The 19,393-nt window shown below is 53.6% G+C and overlaps 1 protein-coding gene across 1 annotated transcript; it reads left to right on the top strand.

Moving 5' to 3' along the window:
• Window positions 1–694: 694 nt before the first annotated feature.
• LOC103059547 (uncharacterized) lies at window positions 695–16,169 on the top strand. Its single transcript, XM_088129153.1, has 9 exons — window positions 695–785; window positions 1,378–1,497; window positions 2,689–3,138; window positions 4,176–4,530; window positions 12,987–12,991; window positions 13,310–13,591; window positions 13,773–13,886; window positions 14,493–14,513; window positions 15,359–16,169. The coding sequence occupies exons 1-9, from the start codon at window positions 695–697 to the stop codon at window positions 15,370–15,372; spliced, it is 1,452 nt and encodes a 483-aa protein (XP_087985279.1). The 3' UTR covers window positions 15,373–16,169.
• Window positions 16,170–19,393: the final 3,224 nt, after the last annotated feature.

The following is a 19,393-nucleotide window of genomic DNA, read 5'->3' as shown; positions in this document are numbered from 1 at the left end:
TTTCTATGGCTTTGTCTGTTTTGTGGTCCCACCAGTTTTTGCTTGCAGGCAAGTTGTATTTGCAGCCAAGTGGTCCACTGTTTCTTCTTGCCAAAATTTAGCCAAAACTCTCTTGCCACTCGGATCCCAAGGATTTCCCACCTCTCCGCCCCCAAACGCGTCCGGATCTCTGCCTTTCTCTCTCTAGGGGGCCCCTTCCTTGGACGGCAGGCACCGGGGATCCTTGCAGTGAACCCGGTTCCTCCCCTCAGCGTCTTGCTCCTGTCTTTGGCAGGAATTCCAGGACGCAACTCGGATCAGGAACCAGCGGGAAGTCCCAGGGCCGGAGGCTGGGCTGGGAGTGCAAGCAACGCAGTACGAGCTGAGCTGGAGACCAGCACCGGGGAGAGCAGTTCTGCACCACGCCAGGGAACCGCCTTTCCCTCCTTGCAAGTCTCCAGGACAGGGTTGCTCAGCCTGGGCAACTCAGAGATGTGTGGACTGGGGAATTCTGGAGTTGAAGTCCACCCGTCTTCAAGTGGCCAGGTTGAGAAACACTGATTCAAACGTTTTAACTTGGTTCCAGGATGCCCAGCTTGTTCTGGCCAATCCCAAGCACCCCCATGGTCAACCTCTGCCTGAGTTTCGTTTGAACAACCATTACTAGCAAAGCCAGGGGGTTCCTGGCCAAGGACAATAGGAGTTGTAGTGCGGCATGTGGGAAGGGCACCTGGTGGCAAAAGGCTGGCTCCACGGGGGTTCCAAAGCCAGGATGGGGTGGAAAGTTGCACCCAGCCAGTTGCAAGGTACGTGTGGCAAACGCTCGCCTCTTGGCTCTGTGTTGGGAGCCTGGCCTGTCCTGGCCACTTTGCCCCCCCACCCCAAGCTGGACTGCTGCAAGGCGCTCTACCCGGGGCTGCCCTTGAAGAGCGTTCAGAGGCGCCAGCTGGGCAGCGAGGGCTGGCACAGGCAGTCCATGGCGTCTCTTTCTGGGCGCAGGAGACACGCTCCTGCCTTGGCTCCCACCTGCCTCCGGGGGCAATTCAGGGTGCTGGCGGTTGCCTTAAAGCTCTCCACGGATGGGGGCCAGGCCACTTATGGGACCGCCTCTCCCTGGTTGTCCCATCCGGTCTGGCAGGAGGGGCCCGTTTGGGGCCCAAGAGCCTTTTCTGCCATGTCCCCTGCCCTCTGGAAAAACAGCCCTGCGGAGATCAGACTGGCCTGACCCTGGTGGCCTTTCAAAGGGCCCTGAAGGACCCATTCTGTGCCCGAGTCTGGGGCCGCAGGTGTGCGATGGACCCCTCTGCAAAAGGGTTCCTGGCCTTTTCAAGCAATTCTTCCTGTCCCTTGTGTGTGGTTGTTGTGTTGTTATTTGGTGTGTGTTTATTGGTGATGCAGGCTGGATAATTGAGAACGGCAAAGAGTATCAAAAGAAGTCCATCCGTGCCCCCTTGATGATGGAAAGACCTTTGATTGTTCACACAACACCCGTTGCACAAGCACAGGGTCCACCTTCCGGTACAGGAAACAGCTCCAGCCCGAGATTCAGAGCTGCTCAGATCCCCGCCCGTTTTAGCCGTGCGAAGCCAGTCCTGGGACCCCCCCAGCCACCCCCCTCCTGCCACCAGAGGCTGATTCCCGCCACCCCCAGATCCCCAGGAGGCCCTTCACCTCCCGGAGGTCAGGAGGAAACCCCTTTGGCCCAGAGAAGCACCCAGATCGGTCCCCCCGGCTCTTTCCAGGAAGGACCTGGCGCCCCTTCGGAGTCCCAGCAGCCCCAGCCTGGAGTCCCCTGGGGTCCTAAGGAAGCTTCAGAGGGCATCCAGTCCACCCCCTCCAGGCCCCCAGAGAAGAGGAGAGCCAGGCTGAGAGTCCTGGGGAGGGCAAAGGAAGGGATGGCCCCTCTGAGCTGGCAGGGGACTCCTGGAGCTGCAGCCCCCAAGACTGAAGGGTCCCCCCTCCCACTGTCAAGTCCAGAAAATCCAAACTCCAATTCAGAAGAATTCTCATGAAACCAGGCCAGGTTCAGATAAATGCTCCTTTATTGGTTGGTACATGCAGCTTGAAGCAAAGCATTGCTAAAACCAGAGCCTGTGTAAAGCTCCCTCTACTTATTTCCCCCCCCACTACATTGGCGCCAAAATCCTTTCCCACAGACCTGTGGCCTTGTGCATTCCTCCCATTGATAACACAGTTCTTCTCAGCCTTCAGACTACCCCTGTAATAGCAATAACCCAAACTCAGCTATTCCCCCTCCAGATACATTTGGCAGAAGCAAATCCCATTGACTGCTATAACTACCCATTGACTGCTGTAACTGTTTAAAATAACATTTGATTGATGCAGGTTCTGACACCCACTTTCTTCGCTGCTTTCTCTGCTCTGAACTATCTTCTGCATGGGGCGAAATCCAGAGAGGCTCTGCCCGGAGACCGATGACACGGCAGGGGGGAGAATTCCCATTGGTCCCTCTGCTTTTCCAGGCTCTCCCAACGCTGACATTTGAGAGAAAAAACGCTTCCTGCCCCCAATCCAGACCCACCGATTCCGCCTCTGGGGCTGGAAGCATCTGTGTCTGCCTCCTCATTCCCGGGGGTTGCTTGTGGGGCAGGATCCATGGGCTCTGCAGGGGTTCCCCTGCTGCTGCTCCTGGTGGGGGCCCTGTCCCGGATCCCTGGAAGTGAAGGGGGGCAGGAGCCCCCTGGTAAGGACAGGGGTGGGTGGGGGGAAGGCAGCTGGGACCCCCAGGAGTCACCTTGGGGAAGGGATCGAGGGCAGGAAAGGCGGGAGCCCGCAGGACCCTCGATCTCCGCGTGGCCTCTGCCCCCTCCCTCCTCACCCCCCCCAGGAGGACTGAGAGGGACCCCCTTCCCTGGCTGTGGCCGAGGCGGGGAGGGGGTCGTGGGAATGGAGCAGACCCAGGATCGGAGTCAGACCTTCCGGCCCCGAACGAGACCCGGATCCGGAGCCCCCAAAGTTTGTCGCGTTGGAGGAGGAAGGAGGAGAAAGTGAAAGAGAAAGAGGGAAATCGCGGCGTTTCCGTTCCTAAATCCACGCAACGAAAAGCCGTAGAAGAAAAAGATGCATTTGGGAAAAAACCTTTTTGCACCTTCAGAAACTTCAGTTTTTCTTACGAATCTCCAATTAGAGGCTTCTCAGGTCAGGCAAGAGTTGAATTGAGATCCCTTGTTGGGGGAGCCTCTCAATTGGGAACGGAGAACCAGCCCCCCCCCTAATTCCCCATAGCGGAGTCAGTGACTGGAGGGGATGGGGAAACCATGGGGGGGGGACTGAGGAGGGGGGAGGAGGGGGAAAGAGACTGGAGACCCCCTTTTCAGTTGCTCCTGGGGGCTCTTGAGGAAAGGCAGGTAGGAGGGGGAATATTTGGGGGGAGAAGTTTGGGGAAGCCAGGGAAGGTGGGGGGTTCAGGTGAGGGAAGGGCTGGGAGACCCCAGGATCATCAGTCCAGACACCCTCATTGTGCGCCCTCCCCATATTCCCCTCCCCAAGGAAGAGGGAGACCGAGGTATGGATCTTGCTTTCACTGCAGCCCTGAGAGTCTCTGGGTCTCTTCTCCCCCCACCCCCATATTTCCTGCCCTTTGGGGGGAAAAGAGGCCCCACCTGGACCCAACTTTTCCTGCTGAGGGTAGGATGTTCTGCTGCACCGTTTGAGCTTCTGCCTGCCTTTCTCCAGGGTGGGAGGACAGAGAGGGCCCACTAGGAACCTCCTCCCCCTCCCCTTCTCTCCTCCCCCCTCAATCTCCCCCAGGGAGCCACACTGGGACTGACAAACCTCCCCTTCCCTCCTCCACGGGGCGTCTTGAGGTAGCAACAGCCCTGCGGGGTTGGCTGCTGGTGCCAAAGGAAGACGATGGAGCTTCTCCCACTCTGGACAGATTGGGACCCTTCCTCCCCACACCCCCAATGGGGGGGCATGGAGTGGATTGAGCTGGGGGTCTTTTGGCAGGCCCCCCGTGTCTCCCCCAGGGATCCCCAGCAAGGAACTGGAGGGGGCTGAGAAAGGGCCCCCCCGGGTCCCCCTTCCAGCTGGGCCCTCCAAAGGCCACCCCTTGGTCTCCCGCAGCAGGTCTCCCCCTCCCCCTTCCCGCATGGGTCCCTCCTCTGCTGACGGCTGGGAACGATGGGCCCTGGAGTCCCTCCTGACAGCCCTCCTCCTCCCCCTCTTCCTTGCAGCCCATTTCTTGCACCAGGCAAAGTCTGACTGCCACTTCTTCAACGGGACGCAGCGGGTCTGGTTCCTGTACAGGTTCTTCCCCGACCGGGAGGAGATTGTCCGCTTTGACAGCGACGTCGGGGAGTTCGTGGCCGTCACCCCTTTGGGGCAGCGCTCGGCCGACCAGTGGAAGAACTGCCAGGACCACCTGCAGTACGAGAGGGCCGCCGTGGACCGCTTCTGCCGAGAGGCCTGCAGGGTGGCCAGCTACGGGGCAGACAAGGCACAGCGTGTCATTGGGCGGAGAAGTGAGTCCGGGGGGGGCGTCTTCCGGGGGGGAAATGCCAGGGCCCCCCTTTCATTCAATCCATTCAGGTTCTTTATTTAACTACTAAAATTCATCTATACATTTTGAAGATGTTTTCACTAAAATTGCCAGATTTTAGACTTTGAATTTCTGCTGGTTTAAATCTGTTCCTTCCATTTTCTTGTTAAAAGTATTTTCCCATTCAGAAGAATTTTCTTGTAAAAAAAAAGAAAAAAGCATTGTCATCACTTTCAGTCTGAAAAAACTGCCTCCTTTTAGCTCTTTTGCAAAGATTTTTAATGATCCAAGATACAAATGTGCTTCCTGGGAAGGAAAAATCACAAATGTATTATTTATCTGAGCAGCAACCAGACTAGAGGCCAGTTCTTCATTACAAAGAACCAAAATGTTTAAAAATGGAATTGTCTTAAGTGTTATTAACGGTTAGTAAAAAAACCTCATCACTAAGAAAGACTATTAACAATCTACTTACACAAAACATAAAACAGCCAACTATTGAAAAGAAAAAAATTAAAAATAAGAGCCAAACATACCTTGCAGCCCCCCAGAAGCCGAGGCTGCCGGACGCAGCGCCAGAGACGCCTCTGGGGAGAGAAGGAGGGCGGGTGCCCTGTTTACGAGCCATTCGCATGGCAGGGAAGCCACGTTAGCCAACTGAGGAGGGGGCTCTGCCTCTGGGGGACCCAGGGGCAGGGATGAAAGGTGGGCAGGTTTCAAGGGGCCGACCAAATAGACAACTCTTCCTCTCTCTCCTTCATCTACCTAGTCAACCTCAGTGGATCTGGAACAGCTAAGCAGAGTTCAACTTGGTGAATGCTTGGATAGGTGACCATCAGGAGATCCAGAGAAAAAAGACTCCAGAAGAAAACTGCCTGGAGGTGCCCATGAAGTCACCAGCTCAGTGTGAGAGCTACTTTGCCTTACGCCCAACTTGGTGGCAGGACCCGGATCAAAGTTATTGAGTCCTTGGGTGGGGGACCACCAGCAAAACCCCAGGGCTACAGGTGGCCCTTGGGAACTGAAAAGCATCCGGGAGACTTTTCCGGAGGGGGTGGGTAGGGAAACCTCCTTCTGTGTTGTTGCCAGAAATGACATTTGTGTTCACAAAGTCACCAGGAACTCCACTCCAGGGAAACGTCCCTTCTTCCTATAGGAGAGAGCATTTCTCAAGGATTGACAGTGCAACAGAGCACCAGAAAGTCCGAATGAGCAGAATCTGCGCAAATTAAGAAAGGGGGGGAGGGAGGAAGAGCCCTCCCAGGCCAGCCCCGCAGCCCCCAAGGTACTGGCCACCAGGATTGATGAGCATCAGTGACAGAAAGGGACCTACGTTCTTTCGATCTTTCCGTCCGATCCAGACGTTTCTGTAACTGAGAAACCCCCAATGCCTTTCTCCTCCTATTTCCCTGCAGGAGTTCGAGATCCTCACCTGCCGCAACTATGCCTTGGCCCCCGACCGGGCCCTCCAGCAGTGAGGTCTGGGGTCCTGGGCCCAGCCCCCTCCTCCCTCCCCTCCGACTCTCCACCAGTTACTGGCCATCCTAGCCACCGAGCCACCACCGAGGGAGCGGCCCCCGCCAGACCTGACAAGCCCCCCATGGAGATCACAGGCTGCACAGAGTGAGGGCCCCGGGGGAGAGTCTCTGGGGCCTCTGCAAAATGTGTTGGGAACAAAACACCCACAGTCTTTGTGCATTGTTGTGTTTGTGTATCACAATTTCCTGGGATGAAGTCGCACTACCGAGAGTAATTCTTTGGCCCTGGCTGCTGAGCTGTTAGGAATCTCTCAGAGCATCGTCTTGGCCTTGCACTCCCCAACTTGCTTAAACTGTTACGCATGCAAGGAGAGTGTCTCGTCCACCGCCACCTTCATAGCTTTCTTACAGTCCGATATCCATCATTCCCTGGCCCGGGCAGGTGGAAAATTTTCATTCAACAGGGGTGCTTTTCCCCCCACAACCAGGGCCCAAGGGAGTCCAAGAGACAGGGTTCCTAGGTCAGGCCTTTGATCCCAGTTGCTTCCAGTCCCACCTGAAAGACCTCCATTGCTTGTTCCCCAAAGTGAAGTTCCTCTCACTCTCCCTGAGGGAGAACCAGAGAAGATCACCCAGCAGCTTCCTGGGCACCCAACAAGTCAAGGACACTCAATGTCCAGCGTGGTGCAAAGGTGAAGGAAAACCCTGGTTCAAGTTCTCCCTCACCCAAAACATCCACCAACGGATGATGGGCCCCTCCTGTCTCTCAGCCCAAACAACCTCACGAGAGGATGGGACACTGAGGGGTGGGGTTCCTGGAGAGGATACACCTAGTGGACAATGGGTAGGTCCCTGGAGGCCAATGCAGAAGAGCTTTGCTTGGTCGCTCTTCAGACCTCAGGTTGGACACAGAGCTTGGCTTGCTCCTCCAAAGATGCCCCAACAGCCTGCTGGCACTCACCAGCTTCCAAGGGACTGAACCGTGGCTGTAGACAGAGATCAGCCTGTCCGTGCTTCATGCCATTGCTCTTCCACACCAGAGGAACCAGCAGGGCTCTATCCGCTGTGATGGGTAAATCAAGATATTTCTGCCTTCCCTGTCAGGTCCTTCCTGATAGATCTGAGCATGGGTGCAGTCCAGACATTTGCTCAGCTGTGCAGAGACAGAGTTGATGGTTGGACGGATGGATGGATGGACTGGGTGGCTGATTCAGGAACAGAAGGCTCCTACTTTGGCATTTCCGTGTTCTTTCAAATGAAGGAAGCTGTTACTCCCAGCTAAGCCCTTAATAACCAAAGCCACGAAGACCTTCTGGCTAACTGATAGACATCAGCAGAGGAAACAACACTAAATTAGAAACCCAAGTTTATCAGAAGACAACCCACACCAATCAAGTGCTCCATTACCGAAGCAACAACCCGACCTCCCACAAGAGAAGCTGTGTAAGAGGATGTTTCAAGCGAGCACAAACGCACTGCAGCAGTCCACAACAGCAGAGAAAGGAAACAGACCGCCTACACAACATCTTCCACAAAGCAGATCTCCACACAACTTTATCAAAAAGTGCCTGGCCGCTCAACCTACTGCAACACAACCCACACAAGCTATGAAAAGGACCACACTGCCACACATCAGAAACGTCTCAGAAACCACCCACAGACTATTACAACCACATTGCCTCTCCACAGCACACAAACCAACTCAAGCCCTCCAAAACGTCCTAAGCCAGCCGAAAGACCCGCTAGCCCAAGAAGGAAAAACAGGAGCCATCTACAACATGCAGTGTGAGAACTGCAACAACCACTACGTAGGACAGATAGGCAGAAGGCTGGCAGGGCGCATCCACGAGCACCAACGAGCAGTCAGAAAATGCGATGGAAATGCCTTAATCTCCCAACACACGGACAGACTCAACCACAGTTTCAACTGGGAAAAGTTCAGCATCTTAGACCAAGCATCTTATTCCGGCTACCTGTTACACCACGGCAGGGATGTATAAACCAGGCCATGTATGTGTCCAGTGCTTTGGTCCATAGGCAGAAAGAATCAGCGCTAGTTTTTTCCAAAGACAGACCAAACGGAATTGTTCAGGCAGGAGAGGGGAGGGTCTGGGCCGGTGGGTGGGACACATCACGCTGGACCCTTCAGTGACTGCCCTGTCACAGAAACGAAGAAGCACATAAGCTGAGCCTCCCCATCCTTCTCATTCCAGTGTGTGTTTGCCCTTGTTCAGTTTTGCAGGTAACCACGATGCTCATATCTCTTTAATCTTGATGTAATCTTGAATATTGCCCTTGCATGTTTCTGTTGACCTCGTGCCCCGGCCAGACTCCACTGGGAATGGAGAGGCTATAAATACCGCAAAGGGAATGAGTGAACAAGTCAGCACAAGGCCAATAGCTGGTTCAGAGGGAAGGAAAGTGTTGAGAGGACGGGTGGAGGAACAGGCAAGCTGGGAGCTACCGAGGGGATGGGGGGGCGCACACCAGCCTCGTCCTGCTCGCTCTGCAAATCCCCCCCACTTTGATTTGTCCAACATTTCTGCATTTTGCTTCTGCTGAACTGTAGGCGACGCAAAAGGGTTTGACTGAATTTCCCAAAGGCAAAGACTCGTTCTAGTTCGACTGAAGAACTGAGCCCATCTAACTTGCTTTGGGGATAATTTCCTAGGGGATTTTAAAGCTTCTCAGTTTTTATGATCAGTCCAGACTTCAAATGGGTGAGGCGACCCTTCTAGCAGATTCCTCCAGGTTAGTAGTGCCCACCGAACTGCAAACGCTTCCTTCTCCCACACCAGCCAGCGCCTCTCCGTCTCCGTAAACATCTGAGAAATGTAAGCACATGGTTGCAAAGGGCCTCAGTTCTTCGTAGCAAGACTGCTCCTACAGCAATATCTGAGGCATCCACCTGAATGATAAAAGGCTTTTCGGGGTCAGGATGTTTGAGAATTGGCTCTGCCATGAACAATTTTTTCAACTGCTCAAACTTCACTTGGCATTCTTCAGTCCAATTTAGAGGCGCCCCTGGCTGTTCTGCTTATGCTTTTTCTTTTCCTTTTCTCTTTAACAAGTCAGCTTTTGGCAGAGCCACCTGGGCAAAGTTGGGGATGAATTGGCAGTTAAAATTTGCAAATCCCAAGGAACTTTGTAACTGCCAGCACATTTTGGCACCTCCCATCCAATTACATCCCGCACTTTAGCTGGGTCCATTTCAATCCCTTTAGGGGAAATGCGATACCCCAGATGGTCAATTTGACTTTATGGAATTCACATTTAGAGAGCTTTGCATACAACTGGGCATCTAGCAGTTTCCGTAACACTTTTCTTACCAAATTTACATGCTCTTCCATCATTTTGGTATTGATCAGGATATCATCCAAATACGTATACCAAAACCGCCTGGTATAGAAATTCATGTAGTGCTTCATTTATCAATTGCATAAATATCCCCGGAGCCCCTAATAAGCCGAACGGCATGATTCGATGTTGGAAACCACCCAGCAGGCAACTGAACACAGTTTTCCATTCTTCCCCCTCTCTAATCCGCACCTGGAACTAGGCGTCCCTCAAGTCCAGCTTTGAAAAAACCTTCCCTTTGACAAGTGAGTCAACAAGTCTTTCATTAAAGGGAGAGGATATTTGCTCTCCTTGCAAATGGCATTTAACCCCCTGCAGTCTGTACACAGTCTCAACGATCCATCTTTCTTTTCTCTAAATAAGACAGGCACTACCATCAGTGACTCTGATGACTTGTATGAAACCCCTCACCAGATTTTTATCAATGAATTCTCTCAACATCCCTGGTTCCTTAGGAATCATAGAGTACATCCTTGGCTTAGGGAATTTCGACCCGGCATAGTCTGTTGCCCTGTGGGGGGGCAGCTGGTCCAACTCTGCCTCACAGCCTCCAAATCCCTGCATTGCTCCGGAATCACATCAGGGCACTCGAACGTGCCCTTCTGGGGTGCCCGTACGCTTGCAGCCACTAACGCCGCTGCCAAAGCCCTGACCCCAGACTCTTTTTGAACAGTATGAGTCCCATCTTTGAAGATCATGCTACCCAATTCCCAGTCCACTTTTGGATTCCATCATTTCAACCAAGATAATCACAGTATTAAAGGATGGGCCGCGATTGGGGCCACCAGACACTGCAAAGTCTTTCGGTGAGTCCCTACTCTCATTTCAAATTCTTCAGTGTAGAACTCTCCTGGACCCCCTCCCACTGGTGACCCATCCAACTGACTAAGCACAACAGGGGTCTTTAGTCTCCTCACCCTCAGTCCAAGTCCATTCACAGTGACTGGATTGATTAAGCAATGGGTGTACCTCGAATCTATTAACGTGGTTAAATGCACTCTGTGGGTGGTTCTTAGGGCCTCAACATCACCCTGACTGTCATAGGACTCATCCCATCCTCTTCCTCCTCTGACTCTGGTTTCATCTCTGCACGCCGCACTTCGTCTGCTTGGGTTTGGGCGCACTTTAAGATAGGCGGTTGGCGTTTCCTGCCAGCTGATCCTCCTCTTTGGAGGAGTTGCTTTTGATCACCATGGAGCTTTGGAATTTGCCTTCTGCTCTCGATGCTGCAGTTCTTTTCTTTTCTGCCTTAAGACCCTTCAGAGATTTGGCGGGTGGTTTACTTTTGGTAAATAAATAAATGTTTTTGCTCCTTCAGAAACTACACTTTTTCCTATGAATCTCCAATTAGAGGCTTTTAAGATCAGGAAGAGTTGAATTGAGATCCCTTGTTGAGGGAATCTTTGAACTAGGAAAGCAGACCCAGACCCCCCCCATAATTCCCCACAGCAGAGTCAGAGTCTGAAGGGGGGGGAACCACGGGGGAGACTGAGGAAGGATGTGTGGAGGGAAGGAGACTGGGACCCCCCCTTTGAGTTGCTCCTGAGGGGTCTTATGGAAAGACAGGTAGGAGGGCTGAATCTTGGGGAGAGAAGTTAGGGGAAAGCAGGGAAGGTGGGGGGTTCAGGTGAGGGAAGGGCTGGGAGACCCCCATCCAGACACTCTCATTGTGCCCCCTCCCCATATTCCCCCCCAAGGAAGAGGGAGACTGAGGTATGGATCTCACTTTTACTATAGCCCTGAGAGCTTCTGGGTCTCACCTCCCTCCCCCCATCTTTCCTTCCGCTTTGGGAGTCACAGAGATCCAGCCTTTCCTGCAGAGAGTAGGGTGTTCTGCTGCAACATTTGAACTTCTGCCTGCCTTTCTCCAGGGTGGGAGGATGGAGGGGGCTGAACAGTTAGCTCCTCCCCTTCCCCCTCTTTCCTCCCCCTCCAGACCACCAGCAACTCTCCATCTCCCCCAGGGATCCCCGCTGGGACTGACAAACCTCCCCCTACCTCCTACAGGGGGCATCTTGAGGGAGTGACAGCCCTTCGAGGTTGGCCACTGGAAGGAAGGAATGGAGCTTATCCTGCTCGGGGCAGACTGGGGTTCTTCCTTCCCACACCCCCAATGGTGGGGGATGGAGTGGATTGAGCTGGGGGTCTCTTGGGAGGCTCCACACATATCCCCCAGGGAGCCCAGCAAGGAACTGGAGGGGGCATAGAAAGGTCCCTCCGGGTCCCCCTTCCATCTGGGCCCCCCAAAGGATACCCCCTCAGTCTCCTGCAGCAGGTCTCCCCCTCCCCTTCCCGTATGGGTCCCTCCTCTGCTGGCAGCTGGGAGTGATGGGCCCCAGATTCTCTCCTGACCGTTTTCCTCCTCCTCCTCCTCACAGCCCATTTCTTGCACCAGGAGAAGTCTGACTGCCACTTCCTCAATGGGAGGCAGCGGGTGCACTACCTGTATAGGGACATCTACGACCGGCAGGAGATTGTCCGCTTCGAGAGCAACATCGGGAGGTTCGTGGCCGTTACCCCGTTGGGGCAGCTGGATGCCGACTATTGGAACAGCCGCCCAGAAGGTGCACATCAAGAGGTCCAGAGTGGATTCCTTCACTGAGAGGCGTACTGTACATGGTGGCCAGCTACAAGCTACAAGCAGACAAGACACAGCGTCTGATTAGCCAGAGAGGTGAGCCTGGGGGGCAGGGGCTTCCAGGGAGGAAATACTGCCCCCTCCCCATTCATTCAATCCATTCAGGTTCTTTCTTTAATTCCTAAAATTAATCTCTACATTTTGAAGATGTTTTCACTAAAACTACCAGTTTTTAGATTCTGACTTTTTGCTGATTAAATCTGTTCCTTCCATTTTCTTGTTAAAAGTATTTTCCCATTCAGAAGAATTTTCTTGTAAAAAAAAGAAAAAAGCATTGTCATCACTTTCAGTTTGGAAAAAAATCCCTTCTTTTAGGTCTTTTGCAAAGATTTTTAATGTTCCAAGACACAAATGTGCTTCCTGTGAAAAAAAAAGCCACAAATGTATTATCTGAGCAGCAACCAGATTAGATCCGAGGTCTTCATTACAATTAACCAAAATGTTTAAAGATAGAATCCTCTTAAATGTTATTCAGTGTTAGTAAAAAAATCCATCAATAAGAAAGACTATTAACAAACTACTCACACAAGACACTAAACAGCCAAAACACTGAAAATAATTTCAAAAAAGGTTAACAATAAGACCCAAACATATCTTTCAGCCCCCCAGAAGCCGAGGCTGCCAGACGCAGAGCCGGAGACGTCTCTCAGGGGAGAAGGAGGGCGGGTGCCCCGTTTATGAGCCATTCGCCTCCCCCCAAAGTAGCAGAAGATGCAGAAGCGTTTTGATTTTCGCAGCCGAGGAGGGAGAGAATCAGCCTCGTCTCACCCACTGACGTCTTCCCGGAAGGCCACGAGCTTCATCGATCCCCCCCAACTCCCCGACCCAAACGCTGAAGGGCACAAGGACCCAGGACAGACCCCGGGACGCCTCCCGAGACCCCCTTCCCGGCTGGAGGGAGCCCTGAAGGACCCTCTTTGGGGGCCCATCCAGCCCTCCCTTAATCAATCCAGGAGTTGTGCCAGTTTGAGCCACACTTTTCTCCCTTAAATCTTGTTCTGCTCTTCTCTGCTTATTTCTCTGTGTTGTCCAGATCATGTGGGATTTCATTCATTTTCTAGAATCTTGTATCACTGACTTTTTAGTAATCTGATAGTGTTTTTGAGCCTGCTCTGAATCTGCTTAATTCTCACCTCGTCCAGAGTCAAATTTAGTCGACTCAGCAGTGGACAGGAAAGGCTGCAGAAGACGAAAGTGGAGTTTTTCTCCCTCTCTCCAAATAAAACTCTTGGAAAGGGACTTGAGACGCAGAACATTTCCCAGACTAAGATGGACCTTGGCCTGAACTGACTGACCTGCTCTTCCGTCCTGGGCCCTGGTGGGTCTCTCACGTCCCTCCTTCTCCCTCCCCTCCAGCCAAGCCCACCGTCACCATCTCCCCCGCCAAGACGGACCCCGGTTCCCCCAACACCATCCTCCTCTGCACCGCGACCGGCTTTTACCCCCTGGAGATCGACGTCCAGTGGCTGAAGAACGGGCGGCCGGAGAAGGAGGGCGTCGCCTTCGGGGAGGAGCTCCAGGACGGAGACTGGACCTACCAGCTCCAGGTGCTGCTGGAGACCCAGCCCCAGCGTGGGGACATCTACGCTTGCAAGGTGGGGCACGCCAGCCTGGAGGCCCCCCTCACTGTCCAGTGGGGTAAGCCTTTCCCTTTCTCCCCTCCCCTCCCCTCCTGGTCTGGGGACACCATCGTGCACAGAGAAGGGGTCATTGATGGGGTGCTGGAAAGACCCTCCCTGTGCGTCAAGCCAGAATGGCCCCCCCGGAGGAAGCTGGCCCTGATCCTGCTGCCCACACGAGGCTCCTTCTCCTTCCCCAGAGCCACGTTCCTCCAATGCTGCCAAGAGCAAGCTCTGGACGGGGGCCGTGGGGGCCGTGCTGGGGGTGGTCTTCCTGGCTGTGGGGCTCTCCCTCTACCTGAAGAACAAGAAAGGTGAGTCCGTGGGGGGCTGGGCGAGGAGTTATGGGGAGGGGATCATCTAAGGGATGCCTTGCATCTAGATGGCAAGGTGGGTCCTCTTGGGCCCCCGAATCCCAGGCCTGAGGGTCTCATTGGGAAATTGCTTCAGAGAGATTTTTCTTCCTGGAGGGGCACAAGGGACAGGAGACCCCATTTGGGGTGGTGGTGAAGGCACCAGGCTGGAAACCAGGAGCTGTGAGTTCCAGTCTTGCCCTGGGCACAAAGCCCCCTGGGTGACCGAGGGCCAGCCATTGTCTCTCAGCCCCAGGAAGCCGGCAATGGCAACCCCCTTCCAAAACCTTGCCAGGGAAACTGCAGGGACTAGTCCGGGCAGTCGCCCGGAGTCAACCTTGACTCAAAGGAAGAAAAGAAAAAGGGGGGGGGGAGGATTTAATGCAATATATTATAGGCTGTAGAATGGGAGCTTGACCCCATAAATGCTCCAGCCCTTTATTTACTGATTTATTGAATTTATAAGGATACAAAACAATAAATATGTCAAAAAGAGTCCTATTAAAAAGATAAAAAAGCATAAACACCCATCAAGAGTTCTGAATGCGTCTCTCTCCCTTTTTCTAGCAACTCCCATCCAACAACCAGGTGAGCGTCTTCTATTCACCCTCCATTAATTAATAAGTTTTTCTCTTTCTCTCTCCTCCCAAAAAATATCCCTTAAATAACTGAAAGAGCCTTGAGGGACCCGCAAAGCCTCCAAAGATTTTCTGGACTCCCCAAATCCCTTTCCAAGATTTTTGGCGGCTTTTCCTTGCAGGGACCCCAAAATGTAACACAATCGCACACAAGAGCAGCACACAACACCAGAGCCTCCTCCAGGATGTCTTCCCATTTCGGGACATTGCCAAAGGGAAGGGAAGGGGGGGCCATGCAGGTCATTGAGGGAGGGAGAGTGAGCACCCCAAGTTTGTGGGCTGCCCTTCTTGACCCCCCCTTTTGACCTTCCACACAAGCTCCAGCCAAGGGACATCAGGCTGGACACCAGACGCCATTTCTGACTCCACCCTCCGAGCAGCATCTTCTCAGTTCTGATGAAGTATCTGTGGGGGTGGGGGAGGCCTCGTCTCTTGATTGACCCTCTAATTAAGCCAATTAGGGACAAATTCCACCTTGTCATGGTCAGGCTGGACCCTCCCTTTGCAGCCCCTCGGCTGAACCGGGACCCCCTTCAAGCCCCGGAGATGAGATGGGGAGGAATCCCTGGTCCTTCGCAGACTTTTCCTCCCTGAAAGGGGCAGATTCCCCCTCCATCCGGGCCCTGCCCATCATCCACCCCCTGAAAGTTGGGCCTGCCTGGGAAGGGGGGGTGAAAGGGAGGGGGAGGGGAAGCCCACCCTGTGTGTTTCCTGCAGACTCTCCAAAAAAACCTCATTTACAGTGAAGCTTTTACTGCATATTTTAATTGTCTACCCCATCTCTGTTTTTCACAGCCCTCATGAATTAATCCTGCTATCCTTCTTGCTCTGAGATGCAAAATAGCTGAAGCATTTCAGCACCTGATGGATTTCTGCCTTTTTTGCAACCCTCCAAGGATGCAGCTTCAACACTGGCGAGAGGAGGAGAATCGCAGCTGGACCTTCTCCTGCCAAGACCCACCAGCTTCCTTTCAGGGCCTCTCTGACTTTTGAGGGAGGGGGAAATGGGGAGGGGGTGGAGACCACCCAGTCTGCCCCCAGGAACTCCTGGCCTGCCTGTCCCTCCAGACCCCCAATTTCTCCTGCTCAGCACAGACCCCCCCTTCAGAGCAATGGCTGCAACCCACCCACCTCCAGCCACTTAACCAGAAATCCGTCTGGCACTTAGCCAAGCCTGGGGGCCACCAGATCCAGAGAGATCCAGATGTTCCACATGTACCAGCCACCCTGGGATCCCCATTTCCTGAGGAGTGATCTCAGGGATCATCTTGTTTTGCCCAGCAGAGCCCCAACCTCTTTCCCTTTCCTTGGACCCCTCTCGTTTCTCCGTCTCATCTCTCTTGGCTTTGAATGCGCAGGAGCTTCATCTTCTGGCTATTCTCCTCTGGGTCAGTTCCCTTGGCTTTTATTTGCTATAAAACAATAAACTAGACTGTAGGAAAACCCTGGAATGATGTCAGTTGATGCTGTCCAAAAAGTCTGGTCTCTCTCAGCTCCATATTCCCTCCAGGTCAGGTGCCATTTAATTAGCTCCCTCCATCCCCGAATTTCTGATCCTCCGCAGAAGGGGAGAGGTTTCCCACCCACATCTATAGGTCTCCTTGCCAGCGTGGCTCCTCTCATCAGAAGGGGGCTCTTCCTTGGAAGCTCCTTCCTCACTACATACATTCATATGGATTCTCTCCAGGGTAGATCCTTTGAGGAAAATGAAGAGGAACCTCTGATCCCTTCCATGCTTTCAGCACTCAGGTTGGTCATCTCCGGCCCCGGCTCCGGAGGGTGGACGCGAGTCCAACTTATCCTTTGAGTGCTTTTCCACAGAAGGCTGTCCAGACCTTGTTTCCCCAGCCGGCCATCCTCCAGCTCCCCTAATCCAGAGCACAATCCAAGGCAGGGAAGGCGACCGCAGGCCCCCTTGGAAGAGACTGATGCAACACCGTGCGCACGCAGCATTGGTCACAGCAGCCAGAATACAGCAAATCACGTGCCTGGTGCGGTCAGAGCTGTCAGGATGGAACGATTGGTGTGGAATTGTTGTGGGACAGTGTCGAGAGGGCTATGCTTGGCAGTGGAACATGGTCACTCTTGGGTCATGCGATAGCTTGGAGCTGATCCTCTTTTGCAGGAGCAAAGAAAGGCAGGGGAAGTGGAGAAAAGAGATAGCAAGAGTGGCGGGGGGGGGGGCAGAAAGAGGGGGGGGAGGTTTTCCAGCTTTAGTTTATTATCTTTCCATCACAATCCCCCCTTTCGCTGCCTCTAGCAGAGACTCTTTGTATGAATAGCCAGAGGTGTTTTGGTATCCTGCCCAAAGGTTTGGTGCAGAGGGAGCAAAAGCAGGTAACAGAACAAGGAGGGGGGTGGGGGAGTGCCTTTTTTGGTTTTTTTTTTGCAAAAAAAAGGGAGATATTGGGGAACCAGCTGCCACCTCAGTTGTTGTAGAAACTGAAGTATTGTGCAAGCCACTCTGGTTAAGTGTGCTGTGCGCAGAGGAGAGGAGAGGAGAGGAGAGGAGAGGAGAGAAAGAAAACAAAATGGGTGGGTGTCTTTAGGGAAATGCCAGCAGAGTGGAGAAGATTTCTGCAGTAGATCCTGGCATTATAGCAAAGCAGAGTGTGGAAGGCAGTGCTGAGAGGGGTATCAAGAGGCTACCTGAAATTGCGGTTGCACGCGCCAGAGGAGTTCACAATTGCCCCAATACCTGGGAATGCAAGAGAGCCCAGAGTGTGGACAGCTTGTGCTGAAACCGGATCTCCAGCCCCGCCAGCTGCAGAAGGGAAATATTTGACATTGTTCTGACCACCAATTCAATTCAATTCAATTCCCCCTTGAAGCCCACTCAGAAGTTTCCTTCCAGTGTCCCGCTTGGCACAAGGCCAAGCTGCACCAGGCAGAGGTCCCGGTTCTGGAGTGGTCAAGCAGGACGAGCAGTTAGTTGAGGCGGGGGGGCGTGAAGGAAGGAGGAACAGTCTCTCCTCTGGGGAGAGGCTCAGAAGAGACGGTCCTTCGCTTGCACGGTCCGGCTCGAAAGGCGATGGAGAGACCGAGTCCGTGCCTCCAGAGTCCCGCTGCAGCGATTGCCCCCGGGAGGCAAAGGGTCCAGCCCGTGCCTTCAGGAGGCAGAAGGAAAGGCGCTCAGGCGGCCAAATGCCGGGCAATTTGCCCCTGCGAGTTGCCCTTTCAGTCTGCGCACCCACCTTCCGCAGGACGCCCTGAGCTTCACTTGAGGGGCTTTACCTGCACCTTGCATGTGCCAGAGACGCGTGGCCTATCAGCAATAAAGGGTCTTAGTGGATTACTAGAGAGGGCTGAGTTTGCGCCCGCTCCCTCACAAAGTCGAAATAGTCGCCAATTTCGGAGCCATTCAGTGGCTTTATGCAGACAGGGAATCTCCCTCCAGCGATGAGGCACAGACTGTAGGCCCAACGGTTATACTGCTGTCCAGTGGTGGCGATCGGGTGGTTGAAATGTCAGTGGATGCAGCGGTCAGCGGGAGGAAGAGGCCAGCGTTGGCAGCCAGCGCAGACAGCCCTGCTTTAAAGATTCACGCCCAACTCAGGAGCTTGGAAGACTCCTCCTTGTCAGATTCAGCCGGCGCGGCACGGCTAGGGACTTGCCCAGCCGTGCTTAGTCAGCTTCACCGCCCAAGCGCTAGTAAAGGAAAAGGGGAAGTGGGAAACCGCGAACTGATTAATGGGCCAGTTGGCGCCGCTTAACTAAACCAGAAGCGGATATTTGTGTCAACGCCAATTTGCCTCGGGCGCTGAGACAAAGGGAGAGCAGCGGATTTGAGGTAAAGCAGTCAGCGCGTGATTGATAACTCCCGGCTTTGCGCGCAACAGGAAGACCCAACGAAGACAACAACAACACCATCGATAGAAAGCAATCAAAAACACAAAAGAACTGGACTGAATCTGCCATTTGAGTGATGGGGGATTCCTGCGGGTAATCTGTAACCAAGCAAGAGGGGCTAAGCGCGGGAACGGGGGAAATATAAATTGTACTGTAAAATGTGCCAATCCAATCCTGGCTTTGTCTGGACTTACATATGTTGCGCTTGAGTAAACCTCTTTCCTGAACACACGTGTCACGAGAGTTTCTCTGAGACGAACGGGGTAAACCTTACACTCCTGAGGTGACTGCAGTCGGCCTCTTGAGTTCCTCGGGAATCTGCTGAACAGAAAGACCATCGTTAGCCGCTCTTGTAGGGGAGGGGACTCTTCTTCTACTTGCAGGCGTGAAGCATTTTTTCCCCGCAGGGCAGAATCCGTTGCCTGCTTTCAAATGCCCGGTGCCTTCCTTCGCCCCCGCTTTTGCTCCCGTGGCCTCAAACTCCCTTTCCCCCCTTCCTTTACTCTGGGCAGGCGGTTTCCCTTCCTCACAGGAGGGAAGGTGACCTTGTGCATGGTCAGTTGCGCCGCTCCCGGCCTCTCCTGCTGTGAGGCTCGTTTCCGGTCTCTCTGGGCCCAGGTGGAGCAGCCCTCCGTGGAAGCAGCGGTCTATTGCATCCCCCTCCCCCCCCACATCTATGCCCAGTAGTGCCAAGTAATCTGTGGTTATTATTACTTTTCTTTGAGTACACCAATGTCCCTGGGCACTCTCGGGTCTGCTCTGGCAGCTCCCTCAGTCGCAACCACCAGCAGGAAAGCATCAGGGTCCGCCTTGCATGCGTGGAGCGTGCGAACCTTCCCTCCTGGGGGAGGTGTGGATATTGGGCATGGACTAGTGGTGGTGATCTTGGTGGTAACCTCTGCTTCTCTGGGTGATGATGGCTGAGAAGATGTTCTGGTCTTTTGTCTGCCTTTCTATTGTCTCTTTTGAATAGTGTGTAGA

Source organism: Python bivittatus, unplaced genomic scaffold, assembly GCF_059951505.1.
Source record: "Python bivittatus isolate LINGU-HERP-01145 unplaced genomic scaffold, Pbiv_v1 ctg000730_np1212, whole genome shotgun sequence".
Lineage (NCBI taxonomy): Eukaryota > Metazoa > Chordata > Lepidosauria > Squamata > Pythonidae > Python > Python bivittatus.
This window is presented reverse-complemented; position numbering and strand designations above follow the sequence as displayed.

Coding starts and splice junctions, on each gene's coding strand:
- LOC103059547 (XM_088129153.1), top strand. CDS start 695: ATGTGGGAAGGGCACCTGGTGGCAAAAGGCTGGCTCCACGGGGGTTCC. Junction 13,592..13,772: donor CCCCCTCACTGTCCAGTGGG/GTAAGCCTTTCC, acceptor CTCCTTCCCCAG/AGCCACGTTCCTCCAATGCT. Junction 13,887..14,492: donor CTACCTGAAGAACAAGAAAG/GTGAGTCCGTGG, acceptor CCCTTTTTCTAG/CAACTCCCATCCAACAACCA.